Here is a 22,924-nt window from a genome sequence, read left to right as displayed (position 1 = left end):
GTGTGTGTGTGAGATTTTCTATCTCGTGGCAATGGCAGCTGGGTATTTATAGCTGGATCTTCAGGGCCATTCTCACGTGGCTAAAGCAAATGAAAACCTCATGTGGATGTTGTTTTGTTTTCTTTCTCTGCCTTCGCCATTGCAAGCACTCCAGTTCTTATTGTTGTAACTAGAGCCACCCTGAGCATCCCTGCGATGGAGGGGTTATGTACATTGACTATTTCAGGACAAAGTGCCTGTTCTCCTTCAGGCAGGCCGCAGAGTAAAGGGGGGGACTTTTGGGGAGAGCTTGTGGGCAACACCAAAAGGCATCCCCACCTGGCACCCTCTTCTCTGGAACATCTGCCTGGATTTACCCCATGGAATGTGGATTCCTTAAATCACCTCTTGATCCCTTTACATAGATGAGCTCCTTCGAAAGAAAACTGTTTTCTTTTTCCCTTGTTTTTCTGTATCCTGAAGTCTTTTATGTCTGGGTTTGGCCTTCTCTGTTAGACTGAGAACACCCTGGGGGCCATGGTCTGTTTGCCCAGGTTACCAGAGCTCTTGGCAGGGGATGTTGTAGGGTGGATTTGAGGAAGGTGGCAGGCACTCAGCCCCTGGGTTTCTCCAGGATGACTTGAGAACTCATAGAGCTCCTTAGACACCAGAGTTGGATGGTCTGCCTAATGTTTACTGAGAAACCAGTCCCCTTCCTGAGAGTTGAGGGAACTGAGGACCCAGGGCACCTGTAGACTCTCTTTGATTCATTCTGATGACCTGGAACCCACGCATTTACTCTCTGGACTTAAGCCCTGAGGCTACAGAGGATTTGTATCTGGAGCATAGGGCAGGTTGCATAGCCCAAACCTGCCAGAACTAACAAAGGCCTTCAAAGAGCGTGTGAGGAGGGGAATGTAAGCCTAGTTCCTGTGGCCCCGGGAGCTAGGTCTTCCACTCTCTGGCCAGACCCACAGTGGTCAGACCTTCTACAGCTGTTCTTCTACGAAGGGCTTTATACACTCCTACTCTTCAACTTCAAATTCAAATTCTCTAATACCTACCATGTATGGAGAGCCCATTATGTGCCAGACACTGGGCTAAGCCCTTGCACATTTCAACACATCTCATACTAACAGCTCTGCAAAGTGGGTATTATCCCATTTTATAGAAGAGGAAATTGAGGTTCTGAGAATTTAGTCAACTTGCCTAAAGTTGCACATCTAGTTTGTGGCACAGAGGGGATTTCAAGTAAGGTGTGCCTGACCCTAGGACCTGTGCTCTCTGTACCGTACCCCACTGGTCCCAACCATTTCACTTCATGATGAACTTGACAATTGGCTATACCTGAATTCTGCTTTGTTATAACTCTCTGGCCTCCACAAACACTCAGTATCCCCTGCTTCCCCACTTGGCCCCTGTCAGCCTTCTATTCTTAGTGTGGATGGTGACCTCTGACTGTAGGTTCAGCAGGTAGCTTTTGGAGTGCCTGTAACTCAAACAATTTAATCTGACATCTCAATCCTGCCACCCTCCCCTCTGTTGCAAACACACCCTCAACTCCCTTTTCCTGCCTGCCTCTGTCCTCCTCCAGCTCCTGTGAGTTCTAGAGGGTTTCCAAACCTCGGATAGAGCCAGCAATTCATTAGTCTTTGTCCTGTTTCCAAGAATCCCAAATATACAAGAATTCCTCATTGAAAAGCCAAGCATTCTTGGGGGAAAGTGTGTGTCACCAAGAAAGCACGATTCCTCACATTGGGAAATGGGATCGTAGTCCAGTCCAGGAAAATAAGTGTAGATTTCAGTGCCAGATGGAAGTGGATTGGCTCTCCCTGACACCTCCCCTCCCCAGCCACCCACCCCTCACAAACCACAACCGGGGAGCTTGCCTTCCCAGTTCATCTGAGGGCACTAACCGGATGACATTTTCCTCTGGAGACAGAAGGAAAGAAGAGGCAGATTGGGGTGTGTGTGTGTGTGTGTGTGTGTGTGTGTGTATTTATACACAGTTCTCCTCACCTACAGGCCACTTTCTGTGCAGTTCCTTTTGGCATGGACCACTTACTGCATGAAGAGCCCTCTAGTGAGTTTTTGGGGTGAGGGTGGATCCCCAAGAGTGAGTCAGAGTCAATGAGTCTGACTGTTCTTCCACTAGGAGGAAGCATCTCCCCCCACTTTGGGGCAGCTCAGCTTACCAGAATATCTAAGGTAAATGAATAGGAAATCTGCTCAAAAGCATTTAGAAAGCAACCTCTTATGACTGCATTATGCAAATTCATAGGCTAGAAACAGAACAGGCACCGAGAGGAAGCACGTGAGCTGAGTGAGCAGTGTGTGTGGAGTGGGTTATAATCAAGACAAGCTTTAGGAGAATATGAAGTTGCTTTTTTAAAAAAAAAAAAAAAACTTTCCCTCCTTTATTATAAAAGAAACATGGATTTATTATACAAAATACACAGAGTCAGAAGACAAAAATAAAATTAGTTTATGAGCCCATCACAGGGCACTGAAAAGAGACTTCGATCTTTCTCTTCCTCTGCCCCCTTTCCCGCAGCTTCCTAGCTGGCCACAAACCACACTTAGAGAATCTGACTTCCCATTTCACTTAACATTTGGCAATTAATGTTTCCAGTCTTTTTTCTCCACATATATTGTAAAAGCATGGTTGAGTATATATTGTACGTGCAGATGTTAGACAGTTTTGTATTGTGGTTTTATCTTCTGCTTAGTATTACCCACTTTGTAAATGAGATAAGTCCAGTGAGGTGTGGAAAAGGGTCATGGCTACTGTTTGGTAGAGAGGAAACTGAGAACTGGGGGAAAGGGGCCCTAAAAGACCAGCTGATACCCTGTGGGATGGAGGATCTTTTAAATCAAGTTTGTGGGCTGCATGCAGCCCAGGATGGCTTTGAATGAGGGCCAGCAAAAATTCATAAAATTTCTTAAAATGTTATGAGATTTTTGCAAGGTTTTATTTTATTTTTTAATCTAATTTAATTTTTTTAAAATTTTAGCTCATCAGCTGTCGTTAGTGTTAGTGTATTTTATGTGTGGCCCAAGATAATAATTCTTCTTCCAATGTGGCCCAGGGAAGCCAAAAGATTGCACCCCCTGTTTTAAATGATAGAAGATGAAGAGGATCTAAACCTCAACCTCCCAGCTCCTATATGCGTTGGGAGCTGTAACAAAGTCAGCCTCACCTTTGACCTTGGATTGAGTCAGAGTCAATGAGTCTGACTGTTCTTCCACTAGGAGGAAGCATCTCCCCCCACTTTGGGGCAGCTCAGCTTGCCATTGTTGGGAGCTCTCATGCCATTGTTGGGGTTGGCGTTGGGTGGGCACTGTGGTGAGCACTTCACATACACCTGATGGTTACACCTCTGAGACTCAGGTGGTGAGTTCCTCCGTTTTACAGATTTGGAAACTAAGGTTTAGAATAGCTAAGGACCTGAAGTAAAATCCATGTGACACAGCAGTAGAACTGTGATTGCGACGTGTTCATCTTTCTCCTAACCACTGTCCTAGGCAGCTTCTAGTTCCATGAAAGAGAATGTCTCCTGATTCCTCACTTCTTGCTAAGCCTTTCTGGATTGACTCACCAAAGAACAAAGGGTACCCTCCCAGCAGTTCTAGGGAGGGGAGGTCGAGGAGGGAACTCAAATGCCTGAGCCCTGCTATGTGGAGTGTGTATCAAGGAGATTTGATAAAATAAGTAACTTCAGCATCTATTCTCACCATGTGGCTCTTCCTCCAGGAAGTTTTCCAGGTTGAATTCCACTGGATACTCATCCCTCTCCTCCTCCATTCTCTTTAGCATTAGCCGGATTCAGTTCAGAGCCACTCAGTCGTTGATATTGTGACCAGATGTCCCCCGAGGAGCCCTGTCTTTGAGATTCAGAATAAATTAGCTGAATCTCACTGCCACAAACATAGGGCATTGGTTCTCAAGTTGTGGGACCTTAGACCAGCAGTGTCAGCATCACCTGTGAACTCATTAGAAATATACATCCCTGGGCTCTGCCCAAGGCTCCTGGATCAAGCTCTAGGGGTGCAGCCCAGCGGTTTGTGTCTTATCAAGCTCGCATGGTGATCATGGTGCACACTGAAGCCTGGGAAATACAGGTCTAGAGATTCCAAAATAAGTGGTGGTGGCTTATATTTTTCACCTCTGGCTCTGAGTTCCTATTTCCATTGAATTCGTTAAGATTATTAACTACCCCTAGGTGACAAGCATGGTGGCCCAGAAATTAACAACATGAACTCTGGAGCCAGACTGCTGAGATTTCAATTCTGTCTCTAAGGCTCACTCATTGTATGGGTGTCCCTGAGCGAGTGGCATAAATTCCCTCTGCTGCAGACCTCTTATCCCTAATATGAAATCACAATGTTATTTCCCACAGGGCAGCTGTGAGCATTCAATGAGGCTGTGTCTGTTAAGTATTAAATACTTAAACAGTGCCTTGCACATAGCAAGCCCACAGGAAACATTAACTCTCATTGGTTTCATGCAAACCATGAACTCTTCTGCACTGTGTTGACCCAGATGTGAAATTACTCCCATACCCCTGGTTTACTCACACACACACACACACACACACACACACACACACACACCATTTACACAAGGCTTCGTGAATGTGGTGAACTTTAAGGAGGTCTGGGGAGACCAAGGGTATTTGTATTACAACAATTTAGAATTGAATACTGGATAACCTTATTCTAAAAGAGATTGCTTGGCCAAAGGTTATGTCATTTGGTCTTCGTCCTCCTCTCTGTCTTGGTGCTCACCAGCAACTCACTCAAACAGGTCCCCCTCTTTATTATTTTGAGTAATTCAGCTATCTTTATTTTCCAGCCCCACTCCTCAGTTCACTTTGCAAATCCAAAGACAACTTCTAAAGAACGGATCTTCTACCCTGATTCTCATGCTGAATTCCTCCCTCATAGAAAAAAGAGAGTAGCAATGAAGATTCATTTTTCCTGCTGACATGAACTGTGCTACCTCTCAGGATGCTTTAGTGATAGTCAGTTTTGGTTTTTCTCTATAGGTATATGAATCACACGTTGTATTTTTTTCAATAAATACTTGAGAAAGAATTTGATCCAGGAGTCTGGGGCAGAGCCCAAGGCTGCGCATTTCTAACATGTTCACAGGTAATGCTGATACTGCTGGTCTGAGGTCCCACAGTTTGACCGCAATATATTTTCTGCAATGGGGCATAATGCTCTATAAATGTTCCTCTGCTCTTGTTCTAAACCTTCACACCCTCATAATGAGGGATTGGATCACAGCCACAGGTTCTCAACCTTGATACTAGCCCACATAATTCTTGGTTGGTGGGCTAACCAACCAAGTGGGCTATCCTTTGTATTATAGGAGGCTTATTAGCACCCTTAGCCTCTACCCAGTAGATCCCAGTACCATTTACTAGTTATGAGAACCACAAAACATCTCCAGACATTGCCAAATGTCTCTAGGGGTAAGGAGTGTGATGGGGAGCCACCTCCAGTTTTGAGAGCTGCTGGTCTAAGCTAAATAGTTCCTGTAATAGTTCAAGTCCATTATATTTTATTCTACCCCACACTTTGTAGACTATTTAAGTTCAGGGGCCTGAATTTATTCATTGAGAAGAAAGGTATGGAGGAGTCCCAACAGCCTCTGGGTCCCCCTTGATTTCCAAGGAGAATCATCAGCACTTTGTGACTGCATTTTCTCAAAGGCTTCACACTTAACCCATCTGTAATAGAGCCAAGGACATCCATGTCTGTTTCCAGTACCATCTCTAGTCCTGTTGACCCTCCCCATGTGGCAGAAAACCTCATAGGAACTAGGGAACGGCCTTTGGTTTTTGGCTTATAAATACTCATCATCACATTTCTCTTACTGAGAACTTTTTTAGAATCATGTTTAACATTCTTGTTGCCGTAGTGGAAACTTTTGTTCTTTGGAGGGCTTCCCATCCTAGGCCCAGGTCAGATTCTTCAGCTGAGCTCTGAACATTTTCTGGGGAAGTTTCAGCAGTGAGATCGTACCTCTGAGGCACTTACACAACCGTGGTTGGATTCTGGGTTAAGACTTCCAGGATCCCAAGATAGACAACAGGGAAGCTGTGCAGCTGGAGGAAGGGCTGTGTGTCCAGGAGTCTTTCTGGGAGGCCAGGATCAAAATCCTTTTATGGTTCTATTACTTTTCTGGGTTTCTCTCCTAGCCCCCTAATGTCTTAAATCTAAGATAAACAATGAGCGCTTCAGTCAGTATAAGATTAGGCTTAATAGCACACCAACTCCAAATTTCAGTGACTTAAAACAACACAGGTTTATTTCTTACTCATGCTATCTGTCTGTAGTGGGTTAACAGAGTGGCTCTGCTTGTTATGGTCCCTTAGGAACTGAGGCTGGCAGAACAGGCCTTGTCTTCAATGTTGACAGTTGCTGTGCTAAAGGAAAAGGGAATCTGGTCCTCACAATTAAAAGCTCTAGACCACTAATGATGCTTGTTTTTGTCAGGGTTCTATAGTGAAACAGAACCAATAGGCTGTTTCTCTACATATATCTGGATTTGTTTTAAGGAATGGGCCCCCATGATTGTGGGACTGGTAAGTCCAAAATCTGCAGGGCATGCCAGCATGCTGGAGACCCAGGAAAGAGCTGATGTTGCAGCTCAAGACTGAAGGCAGTCTGGGGATAGAGTTCCCTTCACTGGGGGACCTCGGTCATTTTCTCTGAAGGCCTCCAACTGATTGAATGAGGCCTACCCACATTATAGAGGGTAATCTGCTTTACTCAGAGTCTACTGATTTAAGTGTTCATGTCATGTCAAAAAAACAAAAAAACAAAAAATCTGGCTGGGCATGGTGGCTCACACCTGTAATCCTAGTAATTTGGGAGGTCAGAGTGGGTGGATCACCCAAGGTCAGGAGTTTGAGACCAGCCTGGCCAACATGGTGAAACCCATCTCTACTAAAAATACAAAAATTAGCCAGGCATGGTGGCATATGCCTGTAGTCCCAAGCTATTTGGAAGGCTGAGGCGGGAGAATCACTTGAACTTGGGAGGCGGAGGCTGCAGTGAGCCGAGATCATGCCACTGCACTCCAGCCTGGGTGACAAAGTGAAACTCTATCTCCAAAAAAAAAAAAAAAAACAAAAAACAACAACAAAAAAACCACACAGCAACCTTTATACTGGTGTTTGACCAAATACCTGGTCCCATGGCCAAATTGACATACAGAATTAACCCTTGTGACACTCACCTTCTATTTTCAGCGAGTGCACCAAAATTAGTCACATGGCCCCACCCAACACAAGTACCCAGGGAAGTACAATCCACTGTGTGCAATTGGGGGTGGGGACCAACAGTATTTGACTAAACACCAACAACTGGCACAACTATAAATTATTTTATCTGAGGATGAAAGAAAGTATTAATCTGTGGTATTTTCATGTTAATGCATTCTACTAACACAATACAGAAATAGTGTTAGATTTAGCTCTACCTGCTCAATTCATTCGTAGGGGGACCTCATGGAAGAACGTGGGTTGTAGCGTGGCTTGGCTCCAGGGTCACTAAATTTGAACACTGTTACTGAACATCTTCCTCTGTTACACTTCTGTATTGTTTTCTTTATAACATGTTTTCTGTGTGTGATGTTGCATTTAAAGCCCATTTGTGTGCTGTGTAATTGAAGAATGCCTTGCAATTAATTTGGCCTTTGTGACATCCTTTTAGTATAAACTCTTGAGTTTCCTTTTTCTTGCTTGGGTCAGAATCATCCAAAAGGGCTCAGGAGCCAGCTGTCGCTCTGTGTCTTCTGCTACTGAGTCACTGTGTTTCTGACAAGTCCCTCCCGAGTTTGGGCCCTCGTTTCCCTGTCTAGAGTGGGGTTGGGCAATGCGATTTCTAAGGTTCCTTCTGGCTCTGACATTCTGTGTGCCTTTGTTCCACACCCTCTCTCAGTGATGGCAGTGCCAGGAGGTACAGCCCCGGGGATGTGGAACAGGGTTTTCCTCCATAAAACTGGCAGAATTGTTCTGGGTTCTTACGTGAAAATGTGGCCCCTCACCAGTGGTCTGGCCATTTTGCATGCACTCACTCACAGAGAATGCGGCCTACACCCCAGCTGGTGAGCATCATCATCATCTCTGTGCCCACTGGTGCTCGGCTTGGCTGGAGGAAGCTGAGGACAAGAGGATGTTAGGTTGGAGCACGGGGAGGCCTGTGGAAGGCAGGTACGGGGGGTAGAGTCTGGCCCAGCTGAAAATGGGCTTGGGGAGCCTGGCCAGTCCTTCAAGTACATCTGGGCAAACCTAGTCTTCAAAGGGCAGAGTTACAAGGACCTCAAGTGCTACTTACCTCCTCCAGTACTAACATTTGACACATCTAATGCCATTCATTGTTGTGAAGTTCAAATGAGGTAACTCATGAGGAAGGGCCCTCAGAACCAAACACACTCTCAAACAGAATTACGATCATGTGCTGCCTGACTCCACACAATTTTAGTGCTAGCTGCTGGGGACAGAAAAGTGAAAAAAAGATGCTCGGTTAATTAGCATACAATGTGATGCCACCTCTAACAACAGACTTTGGATGATGTCTTAGTTCAAGCTGCTCTAACAAAATACCATAGATTGGGTGACTCACACAGCAAACACTTATTTCTCACAGTTCTGGAGGCTGGAAAGTCAAGATCCAGGCACTGGCAGATTTGATGTCTGGTGGTTCAGCCTTCTCACTGTGTCCTCATATGGCAGATCGGGTGAGACAGCTCTCTGGGGTCTCTTTTATAAGGGCATGAATCCTGTTCAGGAGAGCTCCACCCTCATGACCTAATCATCTCCCAAAGGTCCCGCCTACACATAGCATCAGATAGGGAATTCTTCCTCAACCTAGGAATTGTGAGAGGACACATTCAGTCCATAGCAATGGGCAAAGCTTGTGGGAGTGCAGAGGAGGGAGTTTTTAACTTTCAGCACTCTGCTCATGGGGGTGGAAGCCTCCATAGCAGCACTGACAGTTTCACCTGGTCTGGAAAGATGGCAAAGACCGCACAGGCAGAGGGAATGGGCATCCTAGCCTGAGCGAGTGGCAGCGTGCTGGAGAGGCTTATGGAAACCTCTGGTAATCCGGCCTGGTGGCTGGGTGGGGTGGGTGGCACCATGTGGGGGAAGCTGCGGAGGGAGCTGGTGATCAAATTAGGAAAGGTCTTGGATAATGTATGAGGAGCCTGGACTTCACTGAATTTTTCAATTACCGGGTTTTAAAAAACTTTTTATTTCAATTCTGGCTGAAAGAAAAAGTGATTGCTTTAATTTTATTTAAAACCTGCCTGTGGATCTATAATAGGCAAAACTTAACTCAAATAGATTTAATCATAGTGTTGCTGCACTGTCCTGTTAATTTTGCTACTCTCCTTCCTCTTAGAGCTTCCATGTAGAATACATTTATCTTCTTGCTCTAGTCTCGTCTTGGTTGAAATACTGGAGTGAGAGATAGAAAGTGGAATCTGTATTTTTTTTTCTCTTTATACAGAATAATGCTTATTTTAGAATGTGGAAAATACACAAAGCTATAAAGATGAAAAGAGAAATTTACCCTGCAGACAAGGTCGGTAGAAGATGAGTGGTTGAGCTCCAGCAGAATCAGTTTTGTTGAAATCCTAACTTTTTCACGTATTACCTGTAAGACCTTGGCAATTTACTAGCTCCAGGCCTCAGTTTCCTCATCCATAAAATGGGAATGATAATCACAATACCCACCTCCGGAAGTTCCTATGGGGACTAAATCAGTTTCGTCATGCAAAGCACTTAGGAAAGTGCTGTGTACATAGTAAATAATTAATATTTTTATGGGTTATTGCAACACCCTCTGGGTGAGTTCAGCCCTGGAGTTGGAGCTACAGGAGGACAGCTTCCCCTGGGGAAGGGTCTTTCTGCCTCCATGTTCCACATCAGGAAAGTGGAGAAGCTCGTGGAGGCTAGTGCCGGTCACGGACTGGTGTGTGTTCAGAGTTTTTCCCTACAGGATGCTGGCTCATCCTCCCTTGCTCCTTCCTTTCTAGCGTTTCCACTCCCCTTGGGCTCTTGGGGCAGGCTGTCCCTTTAAGAAAGACAGCCACACATGCTGCTCCTGACAGTGGCCCTGCCTCCCTTGCTGGATGCCTTGCCGGGCTGTGGCTGGGACCCTCCTGGGCTAGATTTTAGTACTGAAGCCTCCAGAGGAGGAGGCACTGCCTCAGATCAAGCACACCCCGCCCCAGGAATCCATGCCCGCAGAAGGACTCCCTGTCTGCAGCTCCCTGCTGTGGACCTGGGCTCCCAGTGCCCAGCTCTGGGACATGAGAAGGTAATTCTTGAGGACTGAGCTCAGGATCCCTAAAAAGAAAGTTGGAAAATAGCTGGATAAACTTGGTAAGCGAAAGAAAGCCGCATTACATCCTCTTCCTTGAATTGCGGATTTCTGATTTTGGATTGAGTTCTGGTGACTCTTCCCGATAGTATCCGATAGGCAAATATGAGAAGGAGGAGACACAGGTGGGGGCTGGGATCCCCAGTGGGTAGCGAGTCTTGAACTTGGAGATAGGCCCCCCTTCTCCTGGTGGTTGTCATCCTTCAGGCAGGGAGGTGGGGGCTGACATCTGAACGTAGCTGGAGCTTGGCCCAAGGTGTGAAGATCCGGGAGGGGCGGATGTCAGATTTCTCCCTCATTTGGGAAAAACGAAGTGTGGTCAGTGAGTGCTGTTTGTGAAGATGCCAGAGACCAATGACATTTGCAGCCTGAGGGTAAAATGAGTGACCCTGTGAGTCTATCTCAGCAGGAGACTCAGACCAATTCCTCTTCTTCCTATAGGGTCAGGGGACAGACCAGGCCTGGGCCCCAAGAGGTCTGCGTTGTCTCCTTGGATTGAGGCAGTTGCCCATGAGCAGCAGCAGACAGTGTCGTAGTGGGAGGAGGCAGGTCTGCCAAGGGCAGGGAAGAATGGAGAGCCTGTTACTGCTGAAGCCTGGGAACGCTGCCTGGGGGGAGGCCCACGCTCCCCAGAGCTGGAGTGAGAAGGAATGGGAAGAGAAGTCTGCAGCAGGGGGATGGGCTCAGCCAGCACCCCCACCCTCTGCAGAGCAAATGCCCCCTTGCCCCATTTCCTGTGGCATGGACACAGGTGAGCTTCCTGGCCTTGAATGCTCAGGTACAGTTTGGAGGGCTGAGGTCTGCGACAAAGAGGTGGTCTCCCATGGAGGAGGCAGGAGATGCTAGAAACCTCAGCCCCCGGCACCCACCCGCGGCCAGGGTTTCCAGCTCAGAGGCGCTTTCTGTTAAACTATGCTTCAACACATGTTTTCTGTGTTCCTACTTGTGCCAGGCTTTGTGCCAGGGATTTACCAAAATATAATGTGGCATGATGGAATAGGGAAGGTGTACAGAGCTGGAAAGATATTTGAGATGTGAGAGTAAAGCCATTTTTGAAAAGTAACAATAATAGTTACCATTTATTCTGTACCTTGAATGCACTAATCACTCTGCTAAAGGCTTTGCATCTCATTTAATTCTTGCAGTAGTTTATTGACTCGTGACTAATTTTGTAGATTTCACAGATGAAGAAACTAAGGCTCATAGATGAAGGACCTTTCCTTAAAGATGCAAGGCTGGTAAATGGCAGAGCCAGGATGAGCCTCTTAATTCATCTAACCATTCATTCATTTGGGTGTTCAACAAAGTTGAATGGCTGCTCTACTGTGTGGCAGCCATTGTAGAGGGCAGTCAGGACACAGCTGGGACAGGGAGGGGTCCAGGGCAACCTAACTCCGTAGCCTGGTCCTCACCCCTAGCCAGAGCCCTTCACACTGGGCCCCAGAGACCCCTGGGAACATTATGTGAATGTTTTCTCTAAGGTCTGAGACTCTGCTTGAGAATGTGCTTTTCTTTGAGAAATGTTTCTTTGTTTTCATTTTAATAATAATACTCTAAAAATTGGAGGCATTTATTCTGAATCATCTGAATGACCACCCAATAACCTACTGTTGGCATGTGATTTTAGTCCCCAGGTTTGTGTTTCTGTACAAGTGGGCACCGAGTGGTTTCCTAAAATGATAGTTTTTAACTTTGAATGCTTTGTTTCTCAAACCGGGCTCTACACTGTGTGCTTCAAAGGCCCAAAGATTAAGGAAGGCTACATCGACCCATTCCATTGCAGGAAGGGAGAGGTGCAGTATGGGTGTCCCAAGAGGAAATGGTTCAACATCCCCCCTCTCCTGGGGGATGAAGAAAACTGAGGGGTTTAGGTTGGGGCAAAGCAGCTTGGGGGTTCTGAATCTTCTAACCTCCTGGTCTCCAAGCTCAGGATGGACCTAGGCCAGAGACTCAGAGAGGAACAGGCAAGTCAGGAAAAAGGAAGGCCCTGGAGTTCGGATTGGGGTGCTCTGCTCTGACATAGCATCTCTGACCTCCAGCAAACTTGCTCCTTTCTGGGCCTTTGCAGATGGGATGACTTGTGCCGGGAAGGGGAAATGCGGGGCCTCCCTGGAACACTTTGCCACTTCCTCCCAAAGAGGGATGTTTTCTGGTCATTCAGAACTTCTGACCTCTCTTGAGGCCCAGCTGTTAGGTGAGAAGGCCATGGCATGATCCCTGGTGTAGGGAACTGTGCATGCGACTTGGGCCCCACCACCCTGGGGGCATGCAGGGCTGTATCGTGCTAGCCTGGTGCCTTGGCCCTTAGATGGGGCTGGGCAATCAGCATCCTTTCTGGATCAGATGTCCTGCCAGTCCAGGAGGCTGGAGGCGGGAGACTCAGGACCCCTGCTTCTCCATCCTCTTCCATCTCCTTTCCCTCCTCTCCCTACTGGGGTTTTGGGTCTTGCTGTCATCCCTGCTTTTGAATAATGCTCCACTGTATCTCCACTCTCTGGTTACTGTCCCTCAGCTGGGCTCTGGGTGGTCATTCTGGTCGTCTTTTCTCCAGACTCCACTCTACCCTTTTCTGTCTACATTAGGAGCCAGTGAACATTATCTGCAAAGGCCTTGATAGTAAATATTTCAGCTCTGGGGGCCTTCTGTGCTATACATTAGCAATTTGTTCCTAATTTTATCTCCTCAAGAGCAGGAGTCAATAGAACTTGGCTATCAGCAGCCTTCCCTGCCCCCAGCTCCATGCCTGCTGGGCAGTAGGCACTCAGGAAGTATTGCTGGCATAAATCCCAATGACCTCTCCCCATCCCCCTAGAGCCCGTGCCCCAGCACGGGGCTTCTTGGGGTCTAGCTGTACCATTTTGGGAAATCAGGATCTGGTCACCTGTTGGTTGCTGTGGCATCCTGTAGCTAAATCCATCTCTGGCCCTGTAACCTGAACCGGCCCCAGGCCCTGTGCTCCAGGATCGAGTGTCTCTGTTTGTTTTGACATCCCATGTGGGGCATTAGAGATCCAGATTTCAAAGCAAGAATTTTTTCTAGCAGCCGTTGAAGGCCAGGCCCCTGCCAGCTCTCGGGCTCCCATGTTAGCATTTTCAGTTAATTAAGAAAACAAACCCCACATCCCTGACAGGGGTGGTTCTCCCGATTCAGGACAGAGGACTTTGCATCAGCATAGCATGCAGGAGAGGCTGGCCAGCTCCTACAGGCAAGACGAGCTGAGGGAGGCAGATGTTTGAGCTGGAGAGGACCCACTGGTGCCTTCCCAGCAAGACCAGGTGCCACAGAAGTCGCATGGTTGGGAAGCCAGCTCCGGGCAGGGTCCAGAGCATGGAATTTCTGTTCCTCTTTCCCCCTCCAGGGTGCATTCATCATGGGTGAGGGCATGGGGAAAGGCCAGCAGGGTGAGAATAGCACGGGGAGACACAAAAAGACTTTCTTGGGACTTGCCAGTCTTCCTCTCCAGAGCCAGGTTATCCCAACAGTCTAGCTCCTGGAGGAGAATGATGAGAGGTGACCTGGGGTGGCTTCAGAGGGGCCCAGGTAGCTGACCTGCCAGCTGCCAAAGGACAGCCTGATCAGAGAGGCTGCTTAGCCATGCAGGGCCTGGGTGTGAATTTAAGAAGGGTCTTTGTTGGGCTGGGTGTGGTGGCTCATGCATGTAATCTCAGCACTTTGGGAGGCCAAGGCGGGAAGATCACCTGAGGTCAGGAGTTTGAAACCAGACTGGCCAACATGGGAAAACTCTGTCTCTACTAAAAATACAAAAATTAGCCAGGCGTGGTGGCAGTCGTCTATAGTCTCAGCTACTCAGGAGGCTGAGGCAGGAGAATTGCTTGAACCCGGGAGGCAGAGGTTGCAGTGAGCTGAGATTGCCACTGCAATCCAGCCTGGGCAGCAGAGCAAGACTATGTTTCAAAACAAAACAAAACAAAACAAAACAAAAAACAAGGTTGGGAATTGGGTAGCGGGGGAACTTTGTTTCTTAAATGAAACATAGTTAAGCATAATCCTGTAAAGTGGCCCAGCTCTGCCAGTGTGTGTGTGTTGGGCACTTTCCTGAGCCTGGCTGTGCATTCACACACACAATCACCATCTCACCTGATCACATACTCTCTCTGTGGTACCAGGGATAAGATATGCCCTTCCCCTGCTCCCACCATGGCTGTGATTGGGCAGGTGGGAATTGGACTCTGGGAGTGGAGGGAGCGTAAGTGGGACTGGCTTTCTGCACCCTGATATCTGTATTGAGTGTACTTTCTCCCAGGTGGACAAGCCCTGCAGGCAGGGTGGGCTCATGCATCTCCTTGGATGTGGGATTCTCTTGCAGTCACAGCCTGCACACTACATGCAGTGGTCCTGGTACCTCTTGGTTAGAATGGAATAGGAGGGAGACCCAGTCCTGCTCTACCATTGCTAAATGGCCCAGCACACATTATTTGGGCTTTGTGAACCTCTAATTTCTAGTGGGAAATGGGGATGAGGTTCACATTTTGTGTGTCCCCATGGTGCAGGTGTGTTGGCAAATATGAGATAAGGCATATTTCATGCCTGGTGCAGTGAACCTGGCCTCCTTCCCCTTCAGAAATGTGTCTTGGTCCAGCTTCTGCCTGCTGGCTTGGGATGCGGCTGCCTTAAAAGATAGTGGGGAGAAATGATAAACACACGGCTGGCATCTGCTCAGCTCAGGAGAAGAGCCCTGGGGAAGAAGCGATTGTACGGCCTGCTCCTGGTCTCTGGTATAACTAGTTCAAACAACTGCCAGTTAGTAGCAGATTTTTTTTTATTTTTATTTTACTTTTGAGGGTCTTCTCCTTACCTGCTGGAACCCTGGGGGCTCCCTGCCATGAGTACTTTGTCATTCACAGCACAAGTCCACAGCGAGGCACTGGGGCTATTCTAGGAAAGCAAGTCTCTTAGAAGGTGAGCATCCCTGTGGTGTTCTAAAGCTGGGGAGAAGCCACTTGGGGTTTTGGGGGACTCTCGACTCCTCCTCTTTCTCTCTTTTTCATTTCCAGTGGAATCCTCAGGTAATCGGGTGTGTAGCTGATACGACCAATAACTCCCCTTTCCTGGAGAACATATCCAATTTGCCTCCTGAGCCTCCTGAAATTCTCGAATCCCTGGTTGGTTTGTTTGCTTTTCTCCTTTTGCCGATGATTTTTTTCACTTCATGTTAGGACTGTTTGCACACAAAAATTAAGAAAAATGTACATAAAAAATCAGATGTGAAATGTGAAAAAGCATACTAATGGTAGGCAAATAATAATAATTAGTATGCATAGTCACAGGTTTCTGTAACTTCAGCTTGGCAAGTCCAAATCTCTTGGAATGACTGTCAGGAGCACCTTCCCTTTTTAAAGAGAAGTTTCTAAGTACTCTCCAGGCTTCAAAGAGAAAATCTGAGGTAAGGAAATCAGAAGTTGGGAGTTCGTTTCTGGAGTATTTGGGAATATTTAAAGAGAAAGACTGTGTCGCTTGGATCCTAGCAGGGCTCACAATACTTAGGGGAAATATTCATGAATGCATCTTGGCTAAGATTTTTGGAATTTTTAATTTTTGTTTTTATATTGCACTTTTGTTGTTGTGGTTCCCAGTTCAGTAGAAACTCAGGAGAAACCAGGAAGCAAAGCAGGATTTGTCTGTGACTATTCTATGGTGGGAGAGAGAGTTCTGTGCTGTGAATTTGAGAATTGGGTTCTAGACATGGCTGTGGCATGAGTTTGCTGTGGGTCCTGAGGCAAGCAGCCTGCTTCTTGGACCTCAGCTTTCTTGCTTGCGAAAGGGTCTTGAAATGGTAGTCACCTTTGTTCTCAATATCTTGTGCATCCCAGCAGCTGTATGAGAGGCCTCCTGCAGATCATGTAGGAGAAAGGAGGAGTTGAGTCCGTTCACACACACAGGTGGAGAGTGTGACATCCCAAGAGGGGAAGGCACAGCTATCCAGGAGTTGAAAGGGGTAGTCTTTTTTAGAGTCTGATTATTGGGTCTGGGTTTGTGGAATGGTGCTTGTTTGCCCCAGGGCATGGTGGCTGTCACTCACGGCTTGGCTGTGTGTGTGTGGCTCATGGAGGTGCCTCTGGGCCTGGTAGAATGCGGAGACCTGGGCTTCAGAAACAGTGACTGGAGGATTCTTCTCCCTGACTCTTTTCCTTGGGGTCCTCAGGCCTGGATTACTCTTCAGGGTCTCTGTCTTTGTGTGAAGTGTGATACCCCTTGACCCCCTCGGTCTGAGAATGGATTCTCTTAATGGACCAAAGGGGAATTTGGAAAATCCCAAACCCAGTTTCAGAATTCAAGGAGTATGGTCCCTTCATGTCTGAGCCCTGGACTACTTCTCAGGTCATCTCCTTACCAGCTGCCCAAGCTCTGCCTGCCCTGCCACTCACATTTCTAACTCTTGCCCTTGCCACTACCTGAAGGCTCATACCTGGGGAACGCCTAGCTGTCCTTCAGGACTCAGTCCAAAAATCACCACACCTGTAAAGTCTCTCTAACCCCTCCTCCTCCCCATCAATTTCAGGCAGGTAGGGTTCCCTGTCACCTCTGCTCGCACAGGCCTGTCCCTGATAAAGCACTGAGCACAGTGTTTGAAAGCCACTGTTCTGTCTGTCACTAGACTATTAGCTTCCAGAATGCAAAGCTCTGACTGGTTCAGTTTTGCATTTCTAGTATGTTTTAGTCCGTTTGTGCCAATATTACACACACTGGGTAATTTATAAACCAAAAGAACATTTCTTATGGTTCTGGACTTTGGGAAGTGCAAGATCAAGGTGCCAGCAGGGTTGGTGTCTGGTGAGGGCTGCCCTCTGCTTCTTAATTTTAAGAATTAAGAAATTCTTAAATATTTCTTAATTCTTTTGTTGCTTCTTAATGAAAAACTGTAAAGAGCATAGGTACTCCTTGCATTTTTGCTCTTCATTCATGGAGCCAATATTTAATAAGCACCTGCTATGCTTTAGCCCCTGACAGTGGAACTATGCTATGGTTTGCATGTCAGTGTTCCTTCCCTTCCTCTGGAGGGAAAGAACGCTGTGTCCTTACATGACAGAAGGAATGGAAGGGCTAAAAGGGCTTAAGCTAATTCCCTCCAGCACCCCCTGCTTTTTTTTTTTTTGAGACTGATTCTTGCTCTGTCGCCAGGCTGGAGTACAGTGGCGCGATCTCGGCTCACTGCAGCCTCTGCCTCCTGGATTCAAGCGATTCTCCTGCCTCAGCCTCCTGAGTAGCTGGGACTGTAGGTGCGTGCCACCATACCAGGCTAATTTTTGTATTTTTAGTAGAGGTGGGGTTTTACCATGTTGGCCTGGATGGTCTCGATCTCCTGACCTCATGATCTGCCCGCCTCAGCCTCCCGCCCTTTTATAAGACATTAATCCATTCATGAAGGTGGAGCCATCATGACATAATCACTTCCCAAAAAGCCCCACCCTTCATATTGTTACAACAAAGATCAAGTTTCAACATATGCATTTTGGAGGGAACACAGACTTGCAAACCATAGCATAGTTCCACTGGCAGGGGCTAACGCATAGTAGGTCCTTATTAAATATTGGCTGCATGAATGAATAGCAGAAATGCAAGGAGAATTTATGCTTTCTACAGTTTTTCTTTAAGAAGGAAGCAAGAATGGTTACTGTTTGGATAATTGACCCAGGGACCAGCTTCACAGGATGGTGTTTAAACAGATAAATCCAATTGGCATCTCTTCCTTGTATACTTTCGTTGACGGCAGGGGCCTGGGGAGCAGGCTGTGTGTTCCACACAGGGCGTGTGGATGGGCCTGCACATGCGCCTGTGACTGATTGTGTGTTGCAAGCACAGGATGATCCTGTTTTTCTGTAAATACCGAGCCACAAACATTGGCAGCGACTTCTGGCCGTTGTCCTCAGTGGTGTGTGATTCTTGCGGCTTTTCCCAGGGTATACCACAGGAGTGTGACGGTGGTGACCATCGATGGGGAGGCTGGCAGCACTCAGGGTGATGGGCAGAACCCCACGGTTGGTTCCCTCTAAAGATACCCATGTTGGAGGCTGCGTGACACCTTGTTTGGCACCAGTTGGAGAGTTTATAGCCTGTGAAAGTTCTTACACTTACCAAGAGGAAATTGGGCAATAGAAATTTATGTGAATGTCCGTGGGATAAGAAAAAAGCAACATGTCCCCAGGTCAGTAGTGATCTTACCTTCAGGGGCTTGTTTATTCATTGGCACACTCAGACATTTGTACTCAGTGCCTGCCATATATGCCTGTCCTCATTCTAGGGATGCAGACTGAACCTGGTCCCTGCCCTCAGAGGGCTTAGTTTCTGGTAACAGGGTTTGAAGATTGGGAGGATGGGAGCTGAAGCTGGCACCCTCCCCAGAGCCGTTCTGAGCCAGCCCCTCAGAAATGGGAAATATCATTTCTCCATTGATTAGCTCCTCTATTCACCCGCAAGTTGTTGCTGGCCAGAAGCACCTTGGAACCACCCTTCTAGATTTCTCATGCTCCCTCCTTCCCCAGGCTGAGTTAGAGACCCTTCAGCCATACTTGCGTCATTCCCTGTGCAGCTCCACCGACATACTTCTGCCCACTACCCGGCCTGCTCACATGTGTACCCCCTTTCCGACTGGGAGCTTTTTGATGATCAGGTCTGTGTTTTATTCACTGCCGCATCCTACAGTGCACAGTGTCTGGCCCAGAGTGGGGTTCATAGACGGTTGCGGAGTGGATGACCGTGGGACAATGCTGGGCTACATTATCATCTCCAGCATTCACACTGAAGCCTGTGTCTGTCTATTTTTGTGTCTTTCTGGGTCAGTCATGGAGAGGCATGGCTCTCAGGGAAGTTGCTGAGAAGCTGGGGCATTGTGAGAAACTGGAGAAATCTGGGAAGCCACAGGCTGGAGTCACTGGGCTCTGGTGAGTCCTCTGTGACTGCCATTCCACACACTCCCTGCCAGGGAGGGAGGCAGGTGGGCTTCAGGGTTGACAGAGTGGGGCTCTGAGTCCAGACTGTGCTTGTGCTGAGGCCCACGTCTTCTTCGTCATGAGTGGGGACAAGCGATGCTGACAGACAGACCTACCCCTGCAGTCCTCCGGCTCAGGCAGCACAGCTGGGCCAGCAGGAGAGCGAGCCGCCTGGGAATAGCTGGGAAGCAAGTCCAGGCCTTGGGCCCACCTCCCCCAAGGCCAGGATGTGGCGTGGGACCCAGGCCTGCAGAGGTTCCCACCGCTCAGCTCCTGCACTCCCAAATGCTCCAGGCCCAGGCAGCACTGCTTAGCAGGAGGGGGTGGCGAGGGGCTCCAGCTGCCTGGGTCAAGACTGCATCAGGACCAGGGCCACCCTACAGGCACACACCTCTGACATTTAGCCTCCACCTGGATAGCTGCCAGTGGTCCTGCAGCCCAGCCCAGCTTTGCATGGGGGAGGAGAGTCAGGGATTAACCATTTCAGGCCCTTCTCCATCAGGCAGAGACTGATCCTCTCAGGTCAGCCATGTACCAAGGACTGGAGTGGGCCTATTTACAAATGTTGCCTCATTTAATCTTCACATCAGTGTGAGGGTGTGGGCATCATCTCTATTTCTCAGATGAGTAAACTAAGGCATGTGGGCAGTTATGTAACTTGCCCAAGTCTACACAGTAAGTTTCATATATTCCTTCTTTATTACAAGGGCCTATTATGCACCAAGTAGTAATTCTAGTCACTGAGGATACAGCAATGAATGAAGGACAAAAATGCCCCATGGAATATACATTCTTGTGGGAGGGATAATAAATACATGGGATGTATAGTCTCTCAGATGGTGATAAGTCTACATGGAAATGAAGGGAAGGGAGATGGGAGGTGCTGGGAGTGGGGCTGCTATTTCAGATGCCCTTGAAAGACCTCATTGAGAGGGTGTGAGTTATTCACATTTAGTGCTGAATAGGTGCCTGGTGCTACCCTAATCATTGTACCTGACTCACTAAATTAATCCCCACAATTAATCCCCACAATCTTTGAGGCAGATTACTATTATTATTCTCATTTTCACCTGGGGAAACTGAGGCACAGGGAGGTTAAGTAACTTGCCAAAGATGACACAGCAGATGAGAAGTGGCTCTGGGATTTGCACCCAGGAAGTCTAACTCCTGAGTTCTGGCTCTTCTGTGTGTTACTGCCAGGGCCACAAAGACAGTAAATGGGTGGGAAGATCAAGAGGCTTGTAAGACCCCACCTGAACAGTCCAGGTCCGTGGCCTGGGGGGCAGGCATGCTGAGGGACAGGTGCACTAGGGGGCAGGTGCACTGTGGGGACAGGAGCACTGGGGGGTAGGTGCACTGGGGAGGCAGGTGTACTGAGGGGGCAGGTGCAGTGCAGAGTAGGTGCACTGGGGAGGCAGGCATATTGGGGTGGCAGGTACACTGTGGGGACAGGTACACTCCAGGGACAGGTGTACTGCAGCAGTAGGTGCACTGGGGGAACAGGTGTACTGGGGTACACTAGGGGGGCAGGTGCACTGGTGCTCACTCTTCTGCAGCTCCCTTGGTGAGGAAAGGGTAGAGGGGCCAACAGATCAGTTGCAGTTAAACCTGGATGAAAGTGGGGCTTGACTAGTTTGTGTTGAATAAGGAGAGGTTGAACTCCCCAGTGAGGGGGTCCTAGAGGCTGCCCGTCTCCCTTCTCCTCCTATGCCAGCCAGCCTCCCTGAGCCCTCCGAGGACTCAGATCTGAAACAAAAGTGGGACTATGTTTTGCTCTTGTCCTCGTCTTCCCTTCCTTTTGTCTATCTGGGAATAACCCACTTGGTGGTGATGATGATGATGACATAATAGCAGCTTATATTTATTGAAAACTTACTAAACTGGTGGTGAAAAAGGAATAATGACACTCAGCTGTGCAGGAAAAAGTAATTGATTCTTATAATGGATAATTTGCAATGAAAAACTTAGTGTGAAAAATAAAGGTACTTTAGTCTCTGATTTAAATGAGTTGCTTTGGAGTAAGGTCCCATTAAGTTGAAATTCAAACTTCCTGTGAGGACAGCGCCCAGTGCCCCTCCCCTGTATGGTCTGGCTTCCTGGGGAAGCGCCAGTATTTTCATGGTGACAGGGAAGGGCCTGGGGACTGCAGGGTTTCTGCAGATCTCCACGGAGCTGTACCTTGCTGTCTGCTGCTTGGGCCTCTGTGCTGAACTCCATTGAAGGGGCCAGGTCTCATCCTGTCCCCGGGGCCTCTGAGGGTAGACTTGGCACCCACTGCTGAAGCTTAGGGCTTCCTCAGGCCCCTGGCTCAGCAGAACGTCCACCCACTCCTGGAGGGCCCAAGTGTCCAGTGGCTGCTCTGGGATGTGAGGGTTCTAAATGGGTGGGCCCGAGGGCAGCCCCCAGGTAATTTTCTCAGCTGTCACCAGCCATATTTGCTCAGAACTGGGCTTAGGCAGGGTTTCTCCAAGGAGCGTGACCTTTCCCCAACCCTGCACCCCATTCTGAAATTCTCCAAGTCATTGGGTATTTCTAATGACACTGCAAACCACCCCACTCCTCTCTTATCTAGAGGTGGGGAAGGAAGTGGAATCCTGGGCATTTACTTTCTTTTCCTCCTAGTACTGGAAAGATTTTCTTTTTCTTCTTCTTTTTCTTTCTTCTTCTCCTTCTCCTCCTCCTCCTCCTCCTCCTTCTCCTACCTCTCCTCCTCCTTCTCCTCCCTCTCCTCCTTCTCTTCCCTCTCCTCCTCCTTCTCCTCCCTCTCCTCCTCCTTCTCCTCCCTCTCCTCCTCTTTCTCCTCTTCCTTCTCCTCCTCCTCCTTCTCCTTCTCCTTCCCTTCCCTCCTCCTTCCCTTCCCTCCTCCTTCCCTTCCCTCCTCCTTCCCTTCCCTCCTCCTTGAAGGAGTCTCGCTCTGTCGCCCAGGCTGGAATGCAGTCCTGCGATCTCAGCTCACTACAACCTCTGCCTCTCAGGTTCAAGTGATTCTTCTGCCTCAGCTTCCCAAGTAGCTGAGATTACAAGCCACACCTGGCTAATTTTTTTTTTTTTTTGTATTTTTATTAGAGACAGAGTTTCACCATGTTGGCCCAGTTTGTCTTGAACTCCTGACTTCAAGTGATCCACCTGCCTCGGCCTCCCAAAGTTCTGGGATTACAGGCTTGAGCCACTGCGCATGGACTGTAAAGGTTTTCCATTGCCCTGTCCTGTCTAGAGAAGACATCATTGCCTCGTATCAACTGTTCCTCCCTCTATGCACCATTTTGTTCTGGAAGCGATCAGTCTTCTTTTCCCAGGGAAAACAAGGTCCTGGCGTAGCTCTGATATTAGAATTGTACGAGAAAAAAAGAAAAGGAAAAATGAAACACTGGCATTTTCCAGAGGCAAATATGTTGGGAAATTTTTTAAATATTTTCCTTGTGAAATGCTCTGTATCTGACAAGCAGTGCTATGTCTGAATTCTCACTCAGTCCTCACCACTACCTTGGGGTTAGGTCCTGTCATAGTCTCTACAGATGAAGGAGATAAGGCTTAGAGAAGTCAAGCAGCTTTCCCAAAGTCTTGCAGCTTGTTAGTGGCAGAGCCAAGTTTAG

General features: G+C 48.0%; 1 protein-coding gene across 2 annotated transcripts in view; it reads left to right on the top strand.

Moving 5' to 3' along the window:
• DAAM2 (dishevelled associated activator of morphogenesis 2) overlaps positions 1-22,924 on the top strand; it is a 115,548-nt gene that overhangs the window by 21,134 nt on the left and 71,490 nt on the right. The window contains exon 1 of one of the 2 annotated variants that reach the window (XM_011944265.1): positions 3,398-3,745. The exons of the other annotated variant lie outside the window; for it this stretch is intronic. Coding sequence (XP_011799655.1) covers positions 3,640-3,745 — 106 coding nt within the window. The 5' untranslated portion in view covers positions 3,398-3,639. Of the gene's footprint in view, positions 1-3,397; positions 3,746-22,924 lie in introns of those variants that run through there. 2 annotated transcript variants of the gene reach the window in all.

The sequence above is a fragment of the Colobus angolensis genome, unplaced genomic scaffold (assembly GCF_000951035.1).
Source record: "Colobus angolensis palliatus isolate OR3802 unplaced genomic scaffold, Cang.pa_1.0 Scaffold105, whole genome shotgun sequence".
Taxonomy (NCBI): Eukaryota; Metazoa; Chordata; class Mammalia; order Primates; family Cercopithecidae; genus Colobus; species Colobus angolensis.
The sequence above is the reverse complement of the archived record's forward strand: the minus strand, read 5'-3'. Positions and strand labels throughout refer to the sequence as shown.